This window comes from Trichogramma pretiosum, unplaced genomic scaffold, assembly GCF_000599845.2.
Source record: "Trichogramma pretiosum strain Unisexual culture from Peru unplaced genomic scaffold, Tpre_2.0 scaffold40, whole genome shotgun sequence".
Taxonomy (NCBI): domain Eukaryota; kingdom Metazoa; phylum Arthropoda; class Insecta; order Hymenoptera; family Trichogrammatidae; genus Trichogramma; species Trichogramma pretiosum.
The window spans coordinates 1,329,417-1,354,548 of NW_019641657.1; the positions used below are offsets into that span (position 1 = coordinate 1,329,417).

General features: G+C 39.6%; 1 protein-coding gene across 1 annotated transcript; it reads right to left on the reverse strand.

The window, feature by feature from the left end:
- Positions 1–565: 565 nt before the first annotated feature.
- LOC106657437 (protein sprint) lies at positions 566–24,023 on the reverse strand. Its single transcript, XM_023460153.1, has 15 exons — positions 23,893–24,023; positions 15,176–15,403; positions 11,799–11,983; positions 10,428–10,696; positions 9,788–10,344; positions 9,001–9,700; positions 8,440–8,937; positions 8,193–8,337; positions 7,559–7,854; positions 2,050–2,264; positions 1,724–1,969; positions 1,501–1,632; positions 1,187–1,429; positions 908–1,103; positions 566–826 (listed from the first exon to the last, which is right to left on the reverse strand). Exons 1-15 carry the CDS (start codon positions 23,968–23,970, stop codon positions 696–698), a joined length of 4,119 nt encoding a protein of 1,372 aa, XP_023315921.1. The 5' UTR covers positions 23,971–24,023; the 3' UTR covers positions 566–695.
- Positions 24,024–25,132: the final 1,109 nt, after the last annotated feature.

Here is a 25,132-nt window from a genome sequence, read left to right on the forward strand (position 1 = left end):
TAAAAATGTATATTATTTGTGTACTTTTTGCTTTTAAATACTCATTGTAAATACATTTTGAATATTTTTTTGGTTTCTGCTTATTATACACCGTAAAAATTACGCACATATATCAAAAGTATACATCTTCATTTATAGTAAATATAGATTATAATCATACTTGGCAGTCCAATTTAAAAAATAGTATTAATATGAGATAATATGATGAGTTTTTTTAACAAATTTTCATTCACTCATTTACTTTACATGTTACACACATTGTTAATATTTTGTATAATACACATCAGTTATAATTTTATTGCACTCGAATCACTGATAATTAAATTCCATGTGTTTTATAATACATATTGCAGTTTTTTGAAACAGTGTGAAGTTTATATTCAATTTAATATTCAGTGCTGAGTCAATCAGTATACCTTTTGATTATTTTGTATTTTCCAAATCAATTTTAGGTGTGGGACAATTCTACTAAAATCTTTATAGTTTTGCATAATATTGAGAAACAAAAAATACCAAAGAAAATTAACAATAAAATAAACTTTAATTATTCGCTTATAACATAAAGTATTACAAATAATATCAACGTGGTAATTTTTTTCTCCCGTCACCATTATTGCATGCATTATTTTTCTTCAATTGAATGAACAAAGACCTATTGACATTATTCTTGCAGCTCTTAGCTGTGAAATATTCGATCAGGAATCTGTAATTTTGCATTGGTTAACATCTGTAGCTCTTGGCCAGGCAATTTTAGCATCGATCCGTTTATAAACTAGCATACAGTCGGTTAAATCTTGAGGACGTTGATGATCCCAAAGCAGAGTATCTAAGAGTAGAGAATACCTCGATTAATAATGATTTGCTTCATTTAAACTTCAAAATGAAAATTAAATATAAAAATACATACCTTCTCCGAATGACAACTTGAAGAGACCATAATCTTGAGGATTAGTGCATCGCATTTGATGGGCTAAGATGCGACAAACATCACGAGTATTCATATTTGGTCTAGCAGGCAATGTTCTGGTTATGAGCGAACCATGCAATTCATCCGGTACAAGTACCTTAAGTACGCAAGAACAATCGGGAACTCCACATCCAGGCTGTGAAGATAAAAAATATACTTAGTGATTTTTGCGTATTTATTCATTATTTTATTTGAAAAAAAAAGGAATATTATACTTACACTGAACGAAGATGTTGTCCCTTGACTAGGTTTAAAAGTTTTTAGGAATTGTACGGCACTAGAGAATGTTGTTAGGTAATAGCCACCTTCACCCGTGAGAAGTGATTGGTGTATCAAACCCCACATGAATTCAGCTTCTATTTCCGCATCAAAAATTTTACCTTGAATTAAGACCCAAACAACAATCGGCAATAGATCGTCCGCTGCAAGAGTAACTGACCTTCCTGCATTTGCATGTTTAACCTGAGGAAAATTTTTTATTGTTTATTTTATTGCTTTTAAATTTTACAGATATTGCGTTGAATCAAACTTACCGCATTGTGAATGGCATAAATAGCGTCTAATAAATAGTCAAGTTTCTCAAGCGGCGAATCTACGTATTGAAGTTTCTCGAAGTATTTCAAAATGTTATCCAAACTTTCAGCTGATGGTGGCAAAATTTTAGGCTGTAAATTGAATACGTTAATTTGTTAGAATCGGATTGCGAAAGAATTATTACTTTACTATGATAGTTTAATGTTGAGTTAAAATACATACACTAGCGCCGAGATCATGAAGACTTTGGTTTTGCGCCTGGCGCAGATTTTCGGCAAGTGTTTTCAATGAGCCATTTTCGGCATAATGTTTAACGAAAAGATCATAAACATGCTCGCGTAGTGGTCTCACAACGAGACGGATCATCACATCCTCGAGAATGGCATCAAGATTTAGAAATTCGTTGGCCTTCAGTTTCAAGCGTTCCTTCTCTACTTCTTTCTCGAACTCGCGCTCTCCATGCTTGACCTGAGCGCCAAAGAAAAAAACAATCGTTCGATTTTAATTTAAAAAATTGTCAAGTCGCAATGGTCATTAGACAAACTTACGAGATAATTTTTCATGCCGGACATGAATTGCCGCATGTTGCGCATGACAACATGCGGGGATTCTTCCTTGCCTTCTCTTGTGCACTTGATGAAGTTCTCGATGTTTTGAGAAAAAGTCGTTGTGCTATCGGCAGCCAATTGGAATGCGTACGATCGAACTGCAGCACCTGCATCGCTATGATCGCGATTGGTTATCGCTCGGAATTTCGGTGGGCCTGTAACATGAAAATGATCGTTCATTAGTTACTCTCTCAATTCAATAAAATGATAATAATTATTCAACAAAATATAAGAATTTATTAATAAGAAAATTCGTATCAGTAATAATCATCGTTACGGAAGTAATTTAATTTTGGAAAAAAGAATTTGTGTTATTTGTTATTTTTAAAATAATAAAAATGTGATATTCCATGAGGATAGACTAAAATTGTAAGATGCCGAATTCGATAAGAGAAAATTTATGACACCGGAATCGATTACAGTAGTATCAATTGGGTTAATGAGTCACCTAGTAAGTTCGATTGTTTGTTTTGGATAATTTTATTGTCGTCTAGTACTTGAGGCATTAATCTATACGATTTTTGTCAAATTTAAAAATTTGATTTTTTAATTTTAAAAAGATTTGAGTTTTTGATTTTTCTAAATAATTTAGTACATTACAACATTGACAAATCAACTTACTCTTGAGCTTTGTGTACAAATTTTGAAACCAGTTTCCAATATTTCGAAAAATGTTCTTTTTTTTTAATGTCAATTTCTCTGATAACGGTGGCCGGAAAAATACTAAAGATGTTGAAGATAAAAGATCTTTTTTGTTCTCGAATATTTGCATTTCATAACGTTCGTTGATGCTGGCGAGGATTTCGCCTTTCAACGCGCGCTGAGTATTAATCCTCATTTTTCTTTTTACTAATATATTCTCCTTGCAAAAAGGGAATATGAGTTATCGGACAGTTACGTCTCTTTATTCAACGATCAATTTGTGTATGGAGTTAATCTCCAAAACGCAAATTTCTAAGGCGATACGAAATGCGCTGGAACTTGAACAATCCTTTGTGGTCTGCAGTGATGGCTGTCCATCGAAATTGGGCCAATCCTGGCGCCAAAAGTAACCAAGCAGCCGCTTAAGTTCTCCAGCTTAAATGTTTTCGCTGCAGTTAAAAACTGAGCTAAACTTGACTCAACTTTCTTCATAAGGGGTGAAGATATTAGAACTAAGAAATCAAGTCTATACTGGTATTCGATTGACCGATTGGAGTATCCAATAGATGTAGTCGAAAAAAGTTTTTCACTTATTGTCAAAAATGTTTTCTGCACCAAACTAATTATCAAGATTTATCAAACGACACTACAACTCGAGTAATCTACATTAATTAATTGGCGAAATTGTCAAGCTGATTAAAAATCTTTATGCGCAAATCGCAAGTCTCTCTGAGCAATGTTGCGTCGCGCTCGACAGGCTAAGACTGACTGAAGCACTTGCCGCTCGATATCTAATAAGACAACTGCACACTCGATGCGCGGAGAGACAAATATTAAATGCTGTATGGAGGGAGGAGCGATCGAAGTGAACTTTTTTACAAATAGGGAGGATTCTAGATCGAAAAAACCTGGTGATCTAAGAGATTGTAATCTTTATTGACTTTATTGGCGAGTTGATCGGTAGTGATGAGCGAGAGGTATTAAAGTATTATAGACCTCCTTAGCAATATAGTAATTCATTGTATTCATACAATGTGTACTTTAATTAAACGTACAATCATGTTAATTATTGATATTTATGTGTAGATAATTCTTTTACAATGTAAATTTAGTTTCTTTTAATACGTAAAATATAATTTCTTTGAAAGAATTTGGTTTACACCTACATTATTACTACATTAAAATGGTAAAAACGACTTTAAAAATCATAAAAATATACGATTCAAATGAACAAAATTAATAACCACGATTGATACATGAGAAGTCCAACCGAAATAAAATATTGCAAAATGTCGGAAAGTATATCGATAGCGTTAATCTGCCGTAAAGATCTAATCGGGGAGTCTCATCTCGAATCGAAGAATCCGATAGACACAAAGGGAGCACGCCGATAGGCCGTGCCGCAGATAATAAAAAGCCAAGTATTGTAGCATAGCATCGATTGATACTTTTAATTTATACTGCAGACAGCGTGTGATTGCCGTGCAATTTCATGTCACTTAAAGCTTCGTATATGCGAGCTTCCTTGCGCTCACGTGTGAGCCGTTCATTTACGCATCGGTGCAATGTACACATGATAGTTTAAGATAGAAGAAAATCGAGGAGGAGCAAGCATACGAGTAAACTCGTTGATTATCATTCCTTTTTTTTTCGTAGAAAGCAGTGGTCATCGACGATAAGAATATTGAGTTTAGCAAATCTTATTTTTGTACGGCGCACGATTGTAAAAATTAATCAAAGTTGATTTAAGCGATGCTGTTTCAAATTAAAGATTTCAATTTTAATTTGATAAATAACATTTTAAATGAACATGACATCGCGTAAACATCTCTTAGCTATAAAAATGCGACGAATGAAGTATTGAAGTTAGTAAAACAATAAATAAACAAAATAATCGCGGGGAAAGAAAACAAGAGAGAAAAAGAGGATAGATAAAAATGGATGAGCACCGCAGTATAATTATCATGTGCAAGTCATCGAAAATGTCGCGTGGAAAGTGTATACATAGGTGTGAAATACGCTTGGCGATTGGTTGAAGATCGTTTGATTGCGACACATGCACTTTTTAGCGGATAAAATAATGTAGGTGAATCTTGATTTTCATTGGGTCTACTTTGTTTATGGACTGTACAGGGGGTATCTGACAGACTTTATTTATTTTGCTTCAGTGTATTAAGCATGATGCGCACGTGTATCGCTGGCCACACACACGTGAAAATGATACTTCAAAATTTTTCTTAATCTCATCTTAAATTTTTATACCGCCTCAATGAAAATTCATGAGCTTGAAGTATCTAGCTTTGTTTTTTTTATTTAAGATAAAGGTGTATTACCTTCAACGATTAGAAATGACATCTGATATAAAATGGAGATTTAAAAATGTAATTGCTTGAAATCATTGAGGTATACGAAAACATCTTCGTATTAAATCAATTAATGTTTTTCATTGATTTTATGAAATTTTATTCTTTGTGCATTTCAGCATCTGATCAATTCATAAAAACCGAATATTTTCATCGATGTCAAAAAATAATTCTATAATATGAAAAAAAGTTTGAGAAAAACTTGAATTCAAACTATCATATGTAAATGTGACGAACTTTGCATCATCTTTGATTATTTGCACGAAAAATGCACTCAACATGATTCTTATTTGAAAAGTATTGCGTCAAGCATTGAAAAGGAAGGTTTCACTAAATTTTGTGGATACAATTCAATATTTAACATTCAAACGACTTCATATAACTCCACAATCATTTTTAAGCAACGAAAATATTAATATAATTTTTTGAATATTTTTATAAAATATTGAAATCATTTATTTTTCCCAAAGGTTCGAAATGAGTATCATTTAATTGATTTTAACTAATCAAGTTAATGATTTCAAGCTACACGTGTCACAGATACACAATAAGTTCGTTTCGGATAAATGATTACCATTTAATATCTACTTCATTGTATAACTGCAGTATCTGTGATGATTGTTCTACTTACGCAGTTACTATAAACATTAATTCATTTTTTTCAGCGCTTGAACGTTACTACTATCTTCGTCAATTGTTTGATTACGAATTTCTAACTCCGGAATTAGTACTCCAGGGATTGGTAAAAAAATATGAGTGCATGATAAACTAGTTACATGTTATTTCTCAAGACGATTCGGACATATAACGGTCAGGGTCAATTAATCCTAAACGAAAAGTGATTCATGAGAGATATAACATGCTAATTGAAGTTTCTTGTGATTATGAAAACAAATATAAAATAATAATTTGTAATGCTAGATTTTAATTGATTATAAATAATCAATATCAATATGTAAGTTGAATCTTTTGCAAATCTGCTAGGAAAGAATGCGCATGAGGATATACTACTGTTTACTATTTACTTGCGTCATTATTAATAAATAAAGGTGCAAACCTTACGGAATTAATTGAATTTTTTTTCAAATTCTTACAAACAAGTGAAAAATGTCGATAAGTAGTAAAATTTTAACCATCGAATGGCTGTAATTAATCAATCGAAAATGACAATTTTTCAAAGAAACGTTAGGCAAACAATGGAAAATATGAAATGTCTTTAGCAGCTTAATCGTTGAAAGTGTTTGATTTACATTTTTATTCAAATAAACACAAGGCGCGAGTCTAAATGGATAAAGCCATTCGTGCGTTAGTTTCATATTTTTCCGACCTTCGAGTGCTTTGGTGTATATAAGCTCTTATACACGATACGCTTATGCACGTACTGTAAAGTGGATTAGAACGCACACGCACATGCTACACATACATCGCGGATATTCCCATTTCGATATTTTTCTCGGCGCGCGAAACCACTTGTAATACAGCGGCGCGTGTTATAAGTCTGCGCGAAAAAAAAAGAAGAAAGGAAGTCTGAAGTACGTTATCGCTACTCAACTTGTATATACAGGGTCAAAAAAATCTCCACGGGGATTAATCTGAGCTTAACTTGGAATTTTTTTCGTTTTTACTGCTTTTTATGCATTTTTACCGATGATTGGCCTTTTTTTTAATGTACACAACGGAAAAAAATGCAATAAATTACAAATTCAAATACTAATTCGTCGTTTTTTATTTGATAAACACAAACGAGACTTTGTTCAGAGATAATTTGAATGTAAAATAAATTAGAATTAAGCGTACTATATAAATTATATAGCTCAATAATTTGTTCAGTTTATAACAGTCATACGTAAATATCAAAATTAATTGAATATCATTGGTTTTACCTTTGATTGATAAGTATTGATTGAAAAATAGAGATAAGACTTTTTTTACCTATTCATAGAACATGCGATGTACTAACGTCTGCAATGAGACAGCAATAACTGTCTCTTTTTTTTCCATTAAATGCTCTTCTTTCTAATTTGATTTTTTTACATTATTTTAATAATACTGTGAAATTCAGTAATTCATAATATTTTTATGATCATTGAAGTATCACTCTACAGCTAGTAGTAGAAAAAGAAGTAATGAAAAGAATGGTTCATCAATGGAATCAACAAATGAATCAAGAAAATTCCAAGAAACCGAGGAGAAATTTTCAATCAATACGTTTATTTGTGTTTGATGAACGCAAAAAAGAAAAATTTCATCAATTGTGCATTTATGTCGAGGCTATTAGTGCGTGAAGTAAACTAATATTTAAATTGTTTTAATTTTAGTACAAATAATTGTTAATTTACTCAAACATTTCTTGTGTATATTATTGCGGCGTCAGACAAATTTAAAGAGGATGAGAATTTAAGTCAAGCTACGAAACAAACTTATATCAAGTAATTGAAACTTACCCATTAGAGTATCAATTCGAAAACTGCGGTTGCGTTTATTGCGCTCGAAATTTCTATCTTCCTGGTCCAGTATCATTTCGCTCTCGGATCTTTGATAACTATCGCGTTCGTCGTGATTCGAGTTATTTTTCTTCTGCTGGTCCATAGTTAGAGTCGAGTTCGTAAGTGTTGTTGTGGTCGTTGTCATCGTGCTGGTCGAACCGGCAATTTGGCGCTTTTCCACATTATCGTACGAAGAATTTCGATCGCTAGAAACACTCGTGCCATTGTCCGGAGATTTGAGCAGCTCTGGATATCTGAAATGACAAAGTAATTTCTCATGAATGCATTGTTGATCATCGTTGAAAACGAAATATTTGAATTTCCCTCAAATATTTGCTTGCATTACTCTTCCTTTTTTTACGATCCTACGTACAGATAAGTAGTTATCTGTATTAAGTTAACTGTTTATTATAAACCTAATGACATCACCAATTAAATATGTTATGAGCTTAAATTTGAAAAAAGCTTTTCTTTCTTTGTAACTAAACTGGGTTTTATATAATAGTATATTGTACGATAACGTCACCTCTTCATCGACAAAATATGACAAAAAACAGACAGTTTGATAATAATCATGAAATTACGTATTAACCTTTGAAGTATGATGCTACGCGCTGTCAGAGCATTGCGCAACACGCGCTCTTCGTGCTCGTTGTCGGCAAACTTCTTATTCGAATTGTCTAAATCGTAATCCGGATCACAGTCGTAGTCTGGTTCGCAACCATCTGCATCGTTTCCTAAAGTAATATCATTAATTATTTATTATTATTAATGAATTATTAATTAATTATTAAAAATATATTAAAAGCTGATTATTTTAAAAGTTTTACGAAACCTACCGATGAACTCCCAACTTGAATCGACTGCCCACGATGTGTCGCTGAATATTTTGTGTTTGATTCGAGGTGGCTGCACAGGCTTGGCTTGGCAAGGCAGACATTTCTTCTGATCCTTTCCACTGAGTCTTTTAGCCAGATTATCCACTGACGAAGATATGAGCGGCGTTTTATCTTCGGCCTCTTCGGAGTCGTCCCAGTCGATAGGATGAAGCCCGTTGTTGCCGAGATTGCAGTTCATCGACAGTTGAGTCTGCAGCCAGCCGGGTTCGCTGTGTCGAAATTTGCTCGCCACCGAGTTGAGCGGTTTCGGCCGTCTTCGAGTCACTTGGCCGAGAGTAGGCCGGGGAATCGCGTCGGCTGGCTCGGCGTAGAACGGACTAGCCTGCTTCAATTCCGGTGCCATTGGGCTGTTGTTTTCGGATCTGGTGAGCACCGCCAGTCCGAATTTATTGCGAGGGGGTGTGAGACAAGTCGGGCTGTTCAGAGAGTTCGCGCTGCCTACAAGATAAAAGTACAAATGTTTAGTTATTGTTCTAACGAACTGATTAATTCAAAACTTACAAACTCTAGACAACAAGTCAGGTCTCTTTCCAATGGCATTATTATCGTCGGGTGTTGGGGTACTCTCGTGGCTAATCTTTGACTCTTGAAGTGGCTTAAAACTACTGAACTCCGGACTCGTGATTTCTTTGTAACTCATCTTTTCATTGGCATTAACTTTGTCGTTTCTAATGATGAGCTTATCGCTGCCTTGCTCGAGATTTCTAACTTTTTCTACCGGTGTAAGAAGCTTATCCTTCGTTTCGCTCTTTATCTTAGACGAGTTCTCTTCATTGTAGCTCTTCGATATAGCCTCCTTGGTCGACCACGTGGGGGGATTCGATTGATCGGTCGAATTCCAGATATCCTCGTAATCTGATGCCTTGTCCGCCGGAGAGCTGCGATAATACGAGTCCAGAATGTCCGATTCGCGATAGTGCTGGGAATTCTTGCGTGCGTCTCGCTGCTCCTTGCGTCTGCGCGACGACGACGAGGACGATTTGGTGGCGCCAGGCGACGGTGTATTCGGCGAGAGGATGTGCGACTGCCGACCACTGCCGTTCGACGTAGTGTGCTTAGTCGACGAGCTCGAGGATAGATTCGGCGTCAATGGCGAATGTCCCGACGAGTGCGCCGACGATGACTTGTTCGAGGCCAGCGATTTGTTCGACGCGCTCTGAGGCGACATGAGCGACGGCGTGTTCGATTCCGACGGCGTCGACTGAAAATCAAAAAGAGCGCGTGAATAATTTGCCAAGCTGCTTAGCGCGTTAGTCGACGTAAAAAATGAATAAAAAATTGATCCTACCTGATCGTCGCTCTGATTGACATTTATCGTTGTAGTCGCAATGAAGCTGCTGCTCTTCTGTTGCTGCTGCTGAGTCGGCTTGGCCCATCTCGGTGGCGGTGGCGGCGGAGGACTCTTCATTTGACCCCCGGGCGTCTGCGCGATAGTGGGCGATGACATTTTATGAAAGCTCGACGCTATGTTCCGATGGAAATTCGACGTGGCGCTCGAAGCATTGGAATGACTATTGTTGCTGCTGCCGCTGCCGCTGCTGCTGCTGCTGTTGTTGTTGTGCCCGAAGCTATCGCTGCCGACCGAGCCGGGACTGAGCACGTTGGCGTCGACGTTGTGCACGAGCGGCGACGGCGATCTCTGCACGAGGCTCTGCACGAGATTCGGCGAGATGAGCCGCTGGCACAGCTTGTCGTTGGGCGAAAGTTTCGGCAGCGGGCGACGATTCATCGGCTCGTTGAACGTCGTCAAGTTGAGGGTGTTGGGCGGCGTCGGCCGTGGTTGGCGCGGCAGTGCAGGATTAAACGTCGACGTGGTCGAATGGTTCGACGCAGGGGACATGGTAGCTGAAAAGAATCAAACATATTCATTATTACTACTATTAAGAAAAACGATTGGATCTACGTTAAAAGCAACGAAATCAACTTACCGGAATCTTTGGACGAGATCGGCGTCAAATTGAGTATAATACTTTCGGTCGAAGGGGTCGACGAGCCATTATTGTTATTATTCTTGCCGGCTCGAAAGCTGCCGAGGCTCGAGGTGTTGCTGCTGCCGGTGCTGTCGGGCGGCCCCTTGGGGTTGGCCATGGGGTATCTCCAAAACTCTTGGCCGAGCAGCGCCAGGGAGGATAGCTGCTGTCTATTCTTGGCCTCGCGCATCGCTCGGGGCAGTGTCAGTTGCACCGGCAACTCGTCGCTGTTGAACGCGGAGGAAAATGCATTACTCTCTCTCTCGCTCACTCACTCTCTTTTCTTCATTATATCGCGTGTTATATATACTCGTCGTTGCGACGTCGTTGTCGTCTTTGTCGTCGTCGGTCTTTGCAGTTTGCGCACGCGATGGTGAGTTATTTGCGTTTGCATCGAGAGACTCTCTTACATATAGTCGCCAGCGCGTTAATGAGGCTTCGAGCGCCGACGACGAGCTTATTCTCTTCTCTCGCTTTTTCTCTCTTTCTCCTTAATGCGCGACTCGCCTCTTAATAAATGCAATTATATCGATTCGCGCTCGTTTATGATACCGATATACGTAAGACGCGATTGTTTGAGAATTCCATGCGAGCCTATGTACCCCGATACACATCTGTACGGTGAAAAAAATTCACGCGTTTCTCGGCGAAAGTCGATCTTTTACGGGTCTCTTTATTCTCGTTCGCGATATATGTATACGATGCTTTTTATCCATCGAGAGATATAAATGTATATAAGGCGCGCGCGAACGCAAGCAAACAAAAATGAGACGTTCTTTCGCACTCTCGTTTGCGCCTGTGTTTGAGATATACTTTGCGCGCGAAGCGTCGTAAGTGGTTCACCTTCGCATCGCGCGCGCGATCGCAAATTCGCATTATCGTACACGGCCGTAAGAATGCGAGCGAAGATCATAATGTAAGGTAACGTATTTACCCCCTCGGAACGTTTAAAAGGCAGGCGCGGAATGTATGTTAGGGCACGGAAGAAAGGAAAAACGAAAAAGTTTCATTTTTATGCATAATTCACGAAGAGGAAGAAAAAGGAAGAAAAAAATTATTCGATATTAATTCGCTCGCGAGACCGGTATATATATACGACTCGAAGAAAAAGATGCGAGCTTTTCGCTGAATAGCTGCTCTCATTACAAAGCGCGCTCTGCATTCCCAATGATAGGCTTTTGCACACGAATGTACACTGCGGAGCGCACAATAGTCAGTTAGTCAGTTAGTTAGTCGCTCTCGAGTCCAACATCGAGTTTGTATATGTGTGTATAGTAATAATAATAATAATAATGTATATAACATAATGCCGTGCATTTTATGGCTTACCAGCACTGGGAGTAATGGGCGATGAGCGAGGGTATGTTGTCGAACCTATTCTCGCTCGTCTCCAGGCTGAGCTTGCCTTTGTTGGCCTGTATGAGGTAATGCTCGATGTAAGGTCCTTTGCCGGCCGGCAATCTAACCGACAGCGCCATAGTGTCGCTCTGGCTTGATTGTCGCACGACGAAGTTCTGGAAATAGTATAGACACACGAGCAACGTGTATATTATAAGAATGTATGTATGTAGCGGCTTACTGCGAGCGACTGTACACTGCACATATAGTGTATTGCATGTATGTATGTGCGCGTAATGGTGGAGAGCTTTTATTGTACACGAGTTCAACGCTGGTATTACACGAAGTCGGAGCTCGTTCGGGGTAAAATTAGTTTATGGAAGGCACTTTTTGTTTTTGCTCTTTTGCCGCCTCAGCTCTCGACGTAGCTCGCCTCGCTGTACTCGCTCGTTTCTCTGAATTGATACAATTTACAATGCGTAGAGTATGTGTGGCTAGCGTATAACGAACTGCGCTCTTTTTATTGATGGACGAGTCATGGCCATCGTGGGTTGTAATACGCGATTGAGAAGCTTGATGAACAGAGAGAGAGAGAGATCGTTTCGTCATAAACCAATCGAAATAATATCGCGCGCACCCATAAATTTGCAGTCGTTACAAATCACGAGCAAAGTACAACGATATTCTACGCGGTCTTTTTTTCCGGTCAATAGTCTTCAAGCCTCGTCTCTGACAGGTATTCTTGGACGCGACCTTGTGTGACTAGAGATATTTATAACGTCGATGATATTGATTAATTTATTTTTATAATTCAATAATCCTCTGTATGTTGACGTGTAATTAGCACTGCACACCGCGTTGTATCTCAGCACCGATCTCGGAAGCATGATCGAGTGTATGAAAATTAAAAGTTGCCAGTTGAGCTGAGTTTTTGTCGCTCGGATAATTACAATTAATTGCGTCCGCGCACGGGGTGTAAAGAAAATTTTACAAATCATTCGACGGGGCAGAACAATTAAAACAATTATACGTAGGGGAGAAAAAAACCCATCGCGAACGAAGGCGCGTCAACCAGATATCACTCGACAAATTTCTTTCCTGCGTTGAATGTGTGTGCGTGCGTCCATCGTCCTCGCTCGAAAAAATTAGTGGAAAAAACTTTTTTCCATCATGAAAAATTGCACGTACGCAGTTACGCGTGTCTACACACGACCGTAGTGCGCCGAATAAAAAAAAACCCTTCGTGGCCCTCAAAAAGTAGCCCTTAACAATCTCCCTTCGTACATATATACCTTTTCACGCTGCGGCGGAAAAAAACTTTTCTCTCGCTCTCGTACACGCGCGGCGCGAGGCCAAGTGGAAAAAAGTGTAATTGTGCGCGCATCGCCGTTGCCGCTCCGCACTATATGTATGTGCTTTTTTCGCAATCTATCGACAGTACACCGGTATACCATATACATAAACGCAGCGTACATATAATATAAGCAGAGGCAAAACAATGAGCACGACGACGCGGAACAATAAGCCGGCATTGGCCGCGCCGCCGCGATGCGCCCTGATTACTGCCGATGCGCGTTTGCATGCACGCGGAAGAGGGTTTGATACTCTCTGTCTCTTTGTTTTTATCTTTTGTCGTACGCACGCACGTGTACGTATACTAGCGCGCAACAGAGGCAGAGTAAAATTTTTGATACGTTCTTGGCTTTTTTTCCGATTTGGAAACTTTTGATGATATACCCGGAGATGCCTCGATCCGATGGATGCTTTATCTTCGGGATGCATCGGAATGCTTTGCCGCGCGAATATCTTAACGCGCGACTGTCTTGTTACGGGTATATCTCTTAATCTTTTCAAGCCTTTGAAACATGTGTTTAACGATACACTGAGTTCGGAAATAAAAAATATTTTGATTGAGAAGGCATTAAACTCCAAACGACCGAATGAAAGTAAACAACGCGCCCGCGACGATAGGCAACCAGCCTTGCAGCTCGGCAAGCGATTTGCGCGCGACGCACACATACATTATCACCAACGCAGGCGATTTCTCGTCAATCTAAGCTATTGTTCGCTGCGGCGATCGTCGTCTATCTCTATCCACCCAAGTGCAAAAAACATTATCGTCATCCTTGGGCCGTCGTCGTGTATACGCTGCGCGCATTATATTATAGTTGAGCGCAGTCGAGGCAATGACACACTTTTCGCGCGTGTAATATGTACATTTCCTCTGTAGATCGCATCTGTGTTATGAGTAATGTGTGGTAGAAATAACAGAAAATAAAGAGAAAAAATAAACGAGCTCGAACATGTAAATTGCGCGTCTCGCACATGCGTATGTAAAACACTTGAATTATGATCGCGCATTTCTATACACGTATTGCAGCGACTTCCCACGCGATGTCGCTTGGAGTCGGGATCGCTTCACGAATTTCGAATTTCATTTGATAATAACTTTTGAACCGTTTGAGTTTTAATCTTGAAATTTTTTATAAACGATCTTCGTTAGTTTATCTTTCAATCACTTGAGCTAAAAAAAATATCAAAAAGATTTTATTCGGCCAAAAATTACGTAAAAATACAATTTTTAAAAAAACCAATCCTACCATATGGAAGAAGAAGTAAAAATCTATCATCGTCATGTTATATTAATCTAGGATGTACGCACCGATATAGTTTAAAACTAAGTAACATGAAGAGAAGCGCAAATTATACGGAAGTAAATGTTCATTTAATGGCGGATTAATTCACGATACGATGGTGATTTACTCATAGAAAAAAATGCAATATCGTTCTTGCATTTTTCTCTTATACTACGTACTCTCGTGTATGTATGTACTAACTCAGAGTGTAATTAGATATCGGTAGAAGCAAAACGATTTTTCATGATTGCCAGGGAACACACACGCTGGACAGATACGCGCGAATAGAAAACGGTCGGTCGGCGAAAATGTTTAGCGCAACAAAAACATCATCATCATCATCATCAACCGCCACCGGAATGAAAGCTCGCGCAAATAAGGGGGGCGATCATCCTCTAGCAGTAGTAGCATTATAAGCGTTATCTCATTATCAGCAGCAACAGCAGCAGCAACGGCAGTAGTGGCAGTGCATGGCGGCGGCGAGAGGCTGGAAATACGGGGAACGTCTTGTCTCTCTATCATCATTACATCTCGTTTAAGAGCAGCCGAGAGCTCGCGTCGATCGTAATACCGACGACGAGAGGCAGCAGTAATGCTTTTGCGAGTTCATCGCACTTGTGCCGGTCGCGGTAATAGCTTGTATATATAACGCGTTATATAGACATACTGTATGTACATGTGTGTGCGCGCGTAAGCCAGTATATACGTGCGTGCCGTGTGAAGATTACTTACCCCTTCCTCTTTGCCTTGGAGCAGGTGAAAGGCGCCGGCTCGCTGAATACCCGGCAGGAACCAGATCGGATGGGATCGTATGAGGCGCTCGATGAGGGTGATGCTGCAGGCTGGCTCGCCGCCGTCGACGCCGTTGCCCTCGGAGTCGTCCTCGGTGGCCGATTCGCCCGACGAGCCGTCGACGCCCGCCGACAGATTCGAGCCGGCCGACGACAGGGAACCGTCGCTCTGTCGAAAGGAAAAACGCTTGTCGTTAATTTCTTTGTATTATCATTGCGTAAGATGCAACGTGAACAATCAACTTTTATCTCCTCCTGCGGTCACGGAGTTTTACCAATTACGGGGTTTTATTATACGAACGATAAGAATATCTTCTTTTTACGGGAGATTTGAGTTGAAGGGTGAAAGCAGCCGGCGAGTCAAGGGTGAAAAAAAGTACCCAAGGCGTCGGATTAGGTTTAAAGAGAGACATTCGGGGGTATAACACGAAGGAAAAAAGGTTATACGCAGTTTGAGAGGGATATAAGATGATTACGATTATTGCCGGAGCCGAAAGTGATATTGCAGTCGGCCTCGAATTTAGAGGCGAATCATTTTCGCACGTTTTCTTGTTAAATGTTGCGCGCGCGCGCGTTGCGTATTACATGGCTCCGACCGTTCAATGGCCGATTATAAAACTCAATTATAAAGTCGACGTAAATAATCAAAATTACATTAGAAATATGAGAAAATCTTCAAAAGCTTACGTAAATTTTCCACAATATAATACGATCGAACGAACTCTCGTCGATGCAATTGTGACGCAATCTCGCGATTCAATGGAACGCAAGAGACGTCGTGCGTATGGCATTGATCATCCATTACGCGCTTATAATCTCGAATGGATTGCCATTCAAAAGATTATCTCCCCCGTTTGAACGAGCTCAAAGTTCGGCAACAAGGAAAAATGTCTATTTTGTCAACTGCGCCTGGAATCTTTTGTATTGTATGCGATAATTTTCTACAAATATTCGGCGGATCGTTTCGTTAAATTTAGACGGGCTTTAATTCAGACGCATAAAGTTTTCCAATTAAATATTTTCCTAATTATACACATAAGCGCGCGTTTTCTCAAACTCGAGCTGGATTTATTACGCGTGAAGCTGGAAGACGAAAAAAAAAATGAGAAAAAGTGCGTCGTTTAAAGCTTTCATTGAAGTTTATAACTGCCAGTTTGCTGAATGTAGGCGTACGAATAGTGCGTGACATAGATTTTCTTACGGTGCTTGTTAAGCTCGTTAAAAGAGCGATAGCTGCGCGCGTACGTACAGGCAGTAGCAAAATAAATAGCCTAAACTCTTCAGCAGCTTAAAAAAGGCATCTTGATGCTTAACTAAACATTTGTAGTAATTTTAGTTCGTACAAGTAAATAAAAATTTTAAGAAAAATATAGATCTAAAATCGTCAAGAGAATAATGTTTTAAATAACAACAAAACAAATTATTCATTAAAAAATCGCTGCTAATGCATTGGAAAAGAGCTTGATCTATTATTGTATTTAATTGTAATATTCAGTACAATATTGATATAGTTTTAATGGTATTCGAGTGCCTACATGTATCACATTACATTATTGACCACTTGACGCTGGAGGAGGAAAATATCACCAAGGAACTATCCCAAGTGTGGGTACACCTCGCTAATATACAAGTTAAGTAGTGTGAACAGTTGCCTGTGAGAAATTTCTGCAGTAAGCAAGTGTTTACAAATTGGTGAATTCGGGTTACAGTGTTGACTACTTGAGACGTTTAACCTCAAATATTTTTTTTACATATAATCAAGGGGCGATGGAAAACAGAGAGGACACGATTAGGTACAACATTTTTTGTGAGTGTCATTATATTTTAAAGCAATATCTATATCAAACTTAACTATTCACCAGGGTGAAAACAGAGCCAAAAGATACTTGGCCAGATCAAAAAGATGATGATTATAATTTAAATTCGGTGGACTCTTGTGAAGACAAAAACTTTGCAATATTAACGTTTCGCGAACCATCAGTGAGTTTAATATAATTTAAATTACGTTCTGTTTTACCATTATCAAAAAATATTACACAATTTTTGTTTCAGATAAACCACATTAATGAGGTTATGTCTTTACCCGAAAAGTTCGTTAAAACTGAGCATCAAAGTTGTCAACCTATTGTGAAAATAGAAAATGAAAATCAGAAAAATGACATAAATGAAAATATAATCATTGATTTTGAGTGCAAATATGTAAAACTTGAATTGAAAACTCAATCGACAACCATCTGCAAAACTGAAATCCAAACGCACGAATCTACTGTAGATATAGAAAATGAAAATCAAACCATTGAAATGCATGAAAATAGAACTATTGATTTTGCAACATTTGGACAAAAGCAAAACATGAATAGACACACAGTGACGATACATAATCGAAGAAAACCCTTCGAATGTGAGATTTGTCACAAATCATTTAGACGAAAAGGTCACCTCAAAGTTCACATAAATACAGTACATAATCGGAGCAAACCTTTTGAGTGTGACATTTGCCATAAATCATTTGGACAAAAACAAAACTTCAAATCTCACATCAATGCAGTACATAATCGAAGCAAACCTTTTGAATGTTACATTTGTTACAAATCATTTGGAAGAAATATTACCCTCAAGAATCATATTGATGCAGTGCATAATCGGAGCAAACCATTTGAATGTGAGATTTGCCACAAATCATTTGGACTCAAACATCACCTCGAATATCACATAAATGGAGTACACAATCGCAACAAACCCTTTGAATGTGATATTTGTCAAAAATCATTTAGTCAAAAAACTAACCTGCAATCTCACATAAATACAGTACATAATCGGAGCAAACCATTTGAATGTGAGATTTGCCACAAATCATTTGGATACCAGAATAAACTCAAAAGGCATATAAATGGAGTACATGATCATATCAAACCCTTTGCATGCGAGATTTGTCATAATTCATTTAGCCGCAAGTATAATCTCAAATCTCACATTAATCAAGTACACAATCATATCAAACTCTTTCAGTGTAACATTTGTCTCGAATCATTTGTATACCAGAATGTACTCGAAAATCACATACAGAAGGTTCACCTAATGTAGCGAACCCTATGAGCAAGAGATTCATCTAGACACATTTGGATTTAACCAAGACTTCTGCAATTATTTGAGTAAAATTTTAAAAAATATTTCACATAAATATCTTTTATTTTTTAGAATAATAAATAAAGTATTTCAAAATGTTAATAGTTTTGTTGTGATTAAGAAAATTCTTGCTTCGAAGAAATCATCCTTAAACTTGCATGCAGCTCTTCATAACTTATGCTCAAATAAGCGATCTTTTATATATATGGTATAAAAAAATCTTCAAATTTACTGTTAACAATCTGTGTCTAATAATTAAAAGACATTAATTTGCCATTATTACTTGGCTCCGATCATAGGTAAGGATAACCCTTCGCAGCATATAAACTCGTATATTTTACAACCCCTGGAGAATACCGAAAAATAAAACAATTCATTTCAAGCAGATTCGCCCTTAAAAATAACTAATTTGCAAAATTTTTTACACTCAAGACGTTATCACACAAATGCATTAATAATTGCCAACATTTTCCCAAAATAAAACATTTTCAACCTTGCAAAAAGAACAATGTTTTAGAAGGCCTGTACTTTGATCTTGGCAAAATTATCCAGAAGCCACAAGAGCTTCAAATATTTGTTGGGAATTGAATATAGTTTACAAATATGTAAGCCAAATCGACCTACGATGCGTCTGGTTTAAACATTTCTTGTCGAGCCCATCACAGAGCTTATTTGTGGAGGAAGAAAAATCTATCAAGAAACGTTATTTTCATAAATTGCATACGCCCAATAATAATTTTTCAAATCAAACGGCTTTTATCATCCGTATATTTCAAAAAGCACTCGTTCCAGCGTCAATGAAAATAAATTCCAGCTCGCGCAGAATCATAAACAAAACCTTCATTGAACGTTCGTTATAAAATGTTTCCTACTCTCGGACCTTTCGCGAGATAAAAAAAAACAAAAGAGGAAAATTAGCCAAATGCGTATATCACGCCGTAACACGATCTTGCGAAGAAAAACTCGCATACAATACATTTAACGCTCTATAGTGAGAGCGGAGCTGCAAATTGAGATAAGCCCCGAGAGAGAAAGAGAAAGAGAGACTGAGCAAGAGATAGAGGAGGTTTGAAGTCAACAGGGAATACAACGCGCTTGGGTATTAGAGTGTATTGTCACCCACATATAGCAGTAGATGCCTCATATATAGAGAGAAAGAGGATTTACAAAGAGCCCGCGCGCGCGCCTCCCTCAAATTGCAGCTTAAGCAATGGCTTTGATTTCCATATTCTCTCGCACTACATAGACCACCTATACGTATGGATTCGAGAACGAGTGCGTGTAACTATATCGTGTCTGCGCGAATTGAGCTCCGATTAATCTACCAGAGGCTGTATCACAAGGTTAAGGAGGAAACGATGAGCTACGACAATATACGCGTTTACGCATCTATACGTGCAGCTGCTCATTCTTTTTCTTTTTTTTTCGACTATCGACTCGGGCTCGACTCAGGGTAATTTATACAGGTATTTTCAGGATTACGCTGGTTATATAGCGGGGGGTAGTTTGTGAAAAGCTCATGGCGTATCGAGGGAGCTCTCGCCATCGGGGTAATAGCTTGTCGGTGTATACAGCGAGGGTCAAGAGAGCAAAATTGAAAATGTTAAGGATTAAGCTCTCGAGTGGCCGGTCTATTAGGAAAATCATCATTAAAATGTAAAACACTCGAGTGCGATATCAAATTTGAAAGGAAAAATAAACCTTTCATACGGTGGGAAGTGTATCTCCGTCAAAAAGAGTTTGAAAATTCAACGTTTCACGTTTATTACGGCGAGTATTGATTATTTATAAAAGCAAAGCGCGCTCGTCGAAAGGATTAAAATATTTTTTCAATATGTATATTCGGACGGGGAATATCTCCATCAGAGACTTTTGGCGTATTGCTACGTATGAGTCAAAAGTACCAAAAATACACACGGGTGCAAACAAAATAAAAAAAAAAAAAAAATAGAGATGAAAAAAAATCAGTATGGCGTTGGCTTTATCGTTATTTGCGCTCTTCTATATACGGAGTTATAACGAATCGATTTACGATGCGAAGGAATCACTGCTGCGCACAGACGGTGCCACGTCTCTGTCGCAAATCGTCTGTTTTGCTCCTTGTTTCGATTATATAATGCCCGATTGATTGAGATCGATCGTATACTCGTCGAATTGCCTCGCGACTTCTTTTATTGCGCCTTGCATCAGATAAGCCGGTATTTCTATACATCGTATAGGTTTTTTGTCTCTATTGGATTTTTTTTTTTTTATTATTCGAGTTCGATCATTTATAAATTAATATTTTTCTCGATTTCGATGTACCGAAAATTCTCACGCATTAATCACTACACAAAAACTGCCTCGAAGGCTAAATATATCGCACAAATCCGAAATTAATAAACTGATAATTATCTCACAGGCAGCTCACGAGGCGCCATTTCCAGTCGAATATGCGCGCGTACCCACATACAAACGAGACACACGTCTCGAATCAATGCCGCAGACGAGCAATTAAAGTTAATTCCAAAACATCCAAAACAATTGACCGCACGTGACACACGTCGTCCCTCGCTGCTATGCTCACGCACGCACAAAACCAGGGTGTGCGCATGGCGGCGGTGGGCAACATTTGGAAACGCGAATTCACCTATGCCGAATTTCGACTTGCGCAAGTTGCGAGAGCTCCAAAACCGAATCCGAGCACATTTGATGATATCGCGCAAGGTAAAAATGTGCTCCGCACGCGGAGAAAAGCTCTGCTGCCGTATATACATTGTGGTAACGGGTTTTCATGCTCCGCATGCAAAGTTTTCTCGTCCTCTCGGTCTCGTGACAAGCAATTAGGGACATTTGCAATTAGTGACCTACGAACTGTACACGCATATACATATATAGGCTTTATATGCAGCGGCAGCAGCAGCAGCACTCGGTAAGCCCGGCACGTCTACGTTTAATCCCTTTAGTCTGTTCCTCTCGCTCACAGTCTACTCACTCTCGAGCTCGCTCGTCTCTAAACTGGCCGCGTGCGTGTGTCAGTCTGCATTTCAAATTGAATTAGCCGCACACAATTCGTCGGCGGCTCATCCCTGCACCGCACGCACACACTGTATGTATGTATCTCTCTCTCTCTCTCTCGGAAAAAAGATTGATTGTGACGTCTCGATGGTGCGAGGACTTTAATTTTCCATCGGCCGATGGGCAACATTATCGCGTTGAATATGTGCGTGTGTGTGCGTCCGAGCCGTTATATATCGTGCGTACGTTGTTTACAGCACATTTTCGACAGCTGCGTGCGGAGGATCATAATATCCGAGCTGTATGTATACGAGGATCCGAATGCCTGTATATCATATTCAAGAGAGCCGGGGCAACTGATTTTTGAGATCGATGTGACGTGCGCTGGATATATAATGCGATGTAAGCCCCGATGCACGTGATAGCTCGGTCCGAGAGCTTATAGCATTATTTATGCTCGCGAAACTATAATTGCGCGAGATACCGATCGCTCGATGTCATAAATATTGATTTTGCGGAGCGCGATAGATTGTGCCGCTATATGTGGCTCGATATCTATAGCGATGCTGCTGTTGCTGCGTGTGTACATGATGCCGCGTAGGCGGCTGCTCGTGCTAGTGCGTGGATTATTTCGAGTTAAAAATATCGCGTTGGTAGGCGGAAGTTAATCTCGTGCGCGCGCGCGCGGGGGTGTTTGACAATAGAAATAGAGATGGTGGCGGAGTTAAATACGCGCGTCGACGTTAGCTCGCTTGCTGTGGGAAATAAACGGCAACGCTCGCCAATACACGTGCGTAGATTTTCGATCGGTCTTCGCGCGAAAAAAATTATACCACACGGTTGATCGAGAAAATCAACGCTTATAAGTCACGTATATAATTTCGCATCTCAAATGACGATGACAGTTTATAACGGTTTAAAAAAAATTCAGAGTAGTTTTCACTGCTTCGAACCTTCACCACTAGATGGCGAGTAGCTTTATCTATAAATCTGCAAGTGGCAAAGTGAAAATATTTGTATAAGTTCAAGCTAGATTCTTAAAAATCTGGTGAAGGCTTCGTTTTCTTTAGTTGTACATAGAAATAAGAATTATCATACTTTTAGGGGTAAACTCTTTGCCAATTTATCAGCAGCGACTTTTCCTTTACACGAGTTGAAATCATGCGAAAAATGAAATCATTCGATATTTTGAAAACTTTGAGAGAGTTTCCGTCGAATCGAAAAAAAATCGATTTTTCTAGTGCGTACCTCGTCGATTGACTGTCGAGTTCGTCGACGAGCTCGCGGCTATATGCGACACATCAACGCACGAGAGATATTAATGCTCCTCGTCGCAATTGCGACGGCACGTATATATACAGACATAATCTCGTGTTACCTCACACGCGCGACTCGTATCAATTATAAAGCCGATACGTATCGGGGCGCGCGGCTACACGGCAATCTCAAATAAATATCGTCGCCCCAGCGCAGGAAGGTATCTATTTCCAAGCTGTAGCAAGAAGGATACTTACTCGCGCGCAGAGGCAAAAAGGTACCTAACTCGAGCGCAGCGGCAAAAAGGTATCTAATTCGAGCGAGAAGCAAAAAAGTAGCTTATTCAAACGAAGTGGCAAGAAAGTTTTGACGCGCTAAATTTAGGTTGGCAACGCTGACGTAAATGATAAAATTTTGTTTCAACATTCAACATTCAACATTTAATTCAAAGTTATGTAAAGCCGATAACTTCTACTTTCCTCTCAGAACATACAAAGTTCTCCATAAGAGGCATATTGAGTCGGAATCGCGGCGAGATTGATTTGTTTGCTCGCATTGGAAATGGATGAAAATCATTACTCTAGCTCAATTGTTTTTTTCTCTTTTTTGCTCTAATACAAAACAAAATTTTATCATTTACGGCTGCGTTGCCAACCTAAATTCAGCGCGTCAAAACTTTTTTGCCACTTCGTTTGAATAAGCTACTTTTTTGCTTCTCGCTCGAATTAGATACCTTTTTGCCGCTGCGCGCGAGTTAGATACCTTTTTGCCTCTGCGCGCGAGTAAGTATCCTTTTTGCTACAGCTTGGAAATAGATACCTTCCTGCGCTGGGGTGACGATATCATCATCGGTGCGCGGAGAGCGATAACGACTCGACGCGATCGTGACATCCTATACCGACAGTGGCGGCGGCGGCAGGGGTCCGAGCAACGACTGAAAGCTCGATCGTCCTGCACACGCGAGCAGGGGGGAGAGGTGTGATATTCGATGAGCCGAACTAATATATATAATAGTCTTGTATACTGTACAGTACGCGACGAGTGCTCTAGAGGCGATATGTACGTATAATAATGAAACGCGCATAAACTCGCTTGTTTTAGGAGGCCTACAACGCTCGGTCTGGCAAGTATATACAGTATAGGCTGCGCGCGGCGACACGTACTCCTCTCGTCCATTCATCTACTAAACTAATATGCTTGGCTCGCTCGCTCGCTCGCTCTTTACGGAGTCTGCGGACGAGGAAATGTCTATCTATTGTATCGTTCATTACGCCTCACCTGCACATGATGGAGTTGTCCGAGCTGCCTCTGATGCATCAGCATTTGTTCGGCTACGGCTGCCGACGACGACGGCATTACTGATCGATGCTGCTGTTGCTGATGACGATGATGCTGCTCATCCTCTTGCTGTTGACGCTGCTGCTGCTCCTGCTGCTGCTGCTGATTCTGTTGCTGCTCGGGCTGCTGCTGATGATCGAGATACGACTCGAGAAAGACATCGCTCCTGCAACATCGAATAACAGATTCGATTTTTAGTATTTGATGTTGTATCGTTATGCAACACAGAAAAACAGTACGAGTGCATCGTACAGTTTATGCGTATGAACGAGCAAGGTGTATACAATATGCGCGATATATAGAATAGCCGTTAAAAAGTCGCTTTGCATAATAGGCAGTTTCGATGCTGCTCGCCGAGCCATTGTACATAGTCTTCGGGGCTTTATAGCTTGTTGTTGATGCTACGTAGCAGCACTGCTGCTGCCGCTGTATACAGTGTAGAGAGTGTTGGTGCAAAAATTAATGGCCAGACGTGTGCAAGCGAGGCGCGCGCGCGCAACAACACTAACCAGCCGTCCGAGGCAAGGCAAGGCAACGCGCGTGAGTGCGAAAGGGCAACGGACTAAGTTTGTGGGCACTGCTTAATGGATATTGGTAATAATTGAGATGCTGCAGCTCGCTCGGCACTCGGAGCTCCTTGTTTAAAGCTCGCGCGCGCGGGGAATGAAAAATTCATTCTCGACGCTCGGCTCTCGCTTATGCGGCCTCTTGCTCGAGCGAGAGCTTTATAGAGCACGAGTGTATGTGTTGCGCGCGCTATGCGCTATACGTGTCAGCCGCTGGGGAATATTTTAACGTTTTCTGCGCCGACGCGCGTCCGAAGCATCGTGTGCTTGCACGTTTATTATATTGCTACGTTTATGCATTACAATAGTATCGTTTTATGAAGAGTAAACTCTCGCCCTCTCTACTTCTCTCACTCGTATTTGGTATAAGTGTGCATCTAAGAGGCGAAATTATTTATTAAAATTTCTTAATTGCAATTTACGATGCAGGGCGTGAGCGATGATCGCTATATGCCTCGAGATGAATAAATAAATAATATCTCAGGTGCGAGCGAGGAAGGATTACATTGTGTAACGAGGCTTCGGGCGATAAAAGACAAATTTACAAACCGTAGCGAGTGAAAAACTCGAAAAAATATTTATTATATATTATAAATCAACGCCTCATTGTTTAT

Bases quoted from the DNA above. Each gene is read 5' to 3' on its own strand.
- LOC106657437 (XM_023460153.1), bottom strand. From the start codon at position 23,970: ATGCCGTCGTCGTCGGCAGCCGTAGCCGAACAAATGCTGATGCATCAG. The intron at 10,345-10,427 runs GTAAGTTGATTT...GATTCTTTTCAG, and splicing joins GATCTCGTCCAAAGATTCCG to CTACCATGTCCCCTGCGTCG. The intron at 9,701-9,787 runs GTAGGATCAATT...TTTGATTTTCAG, and splicing joins TCAATCAGAGCGACGATCAG to TCGACGCCGTCGGAATCGAA.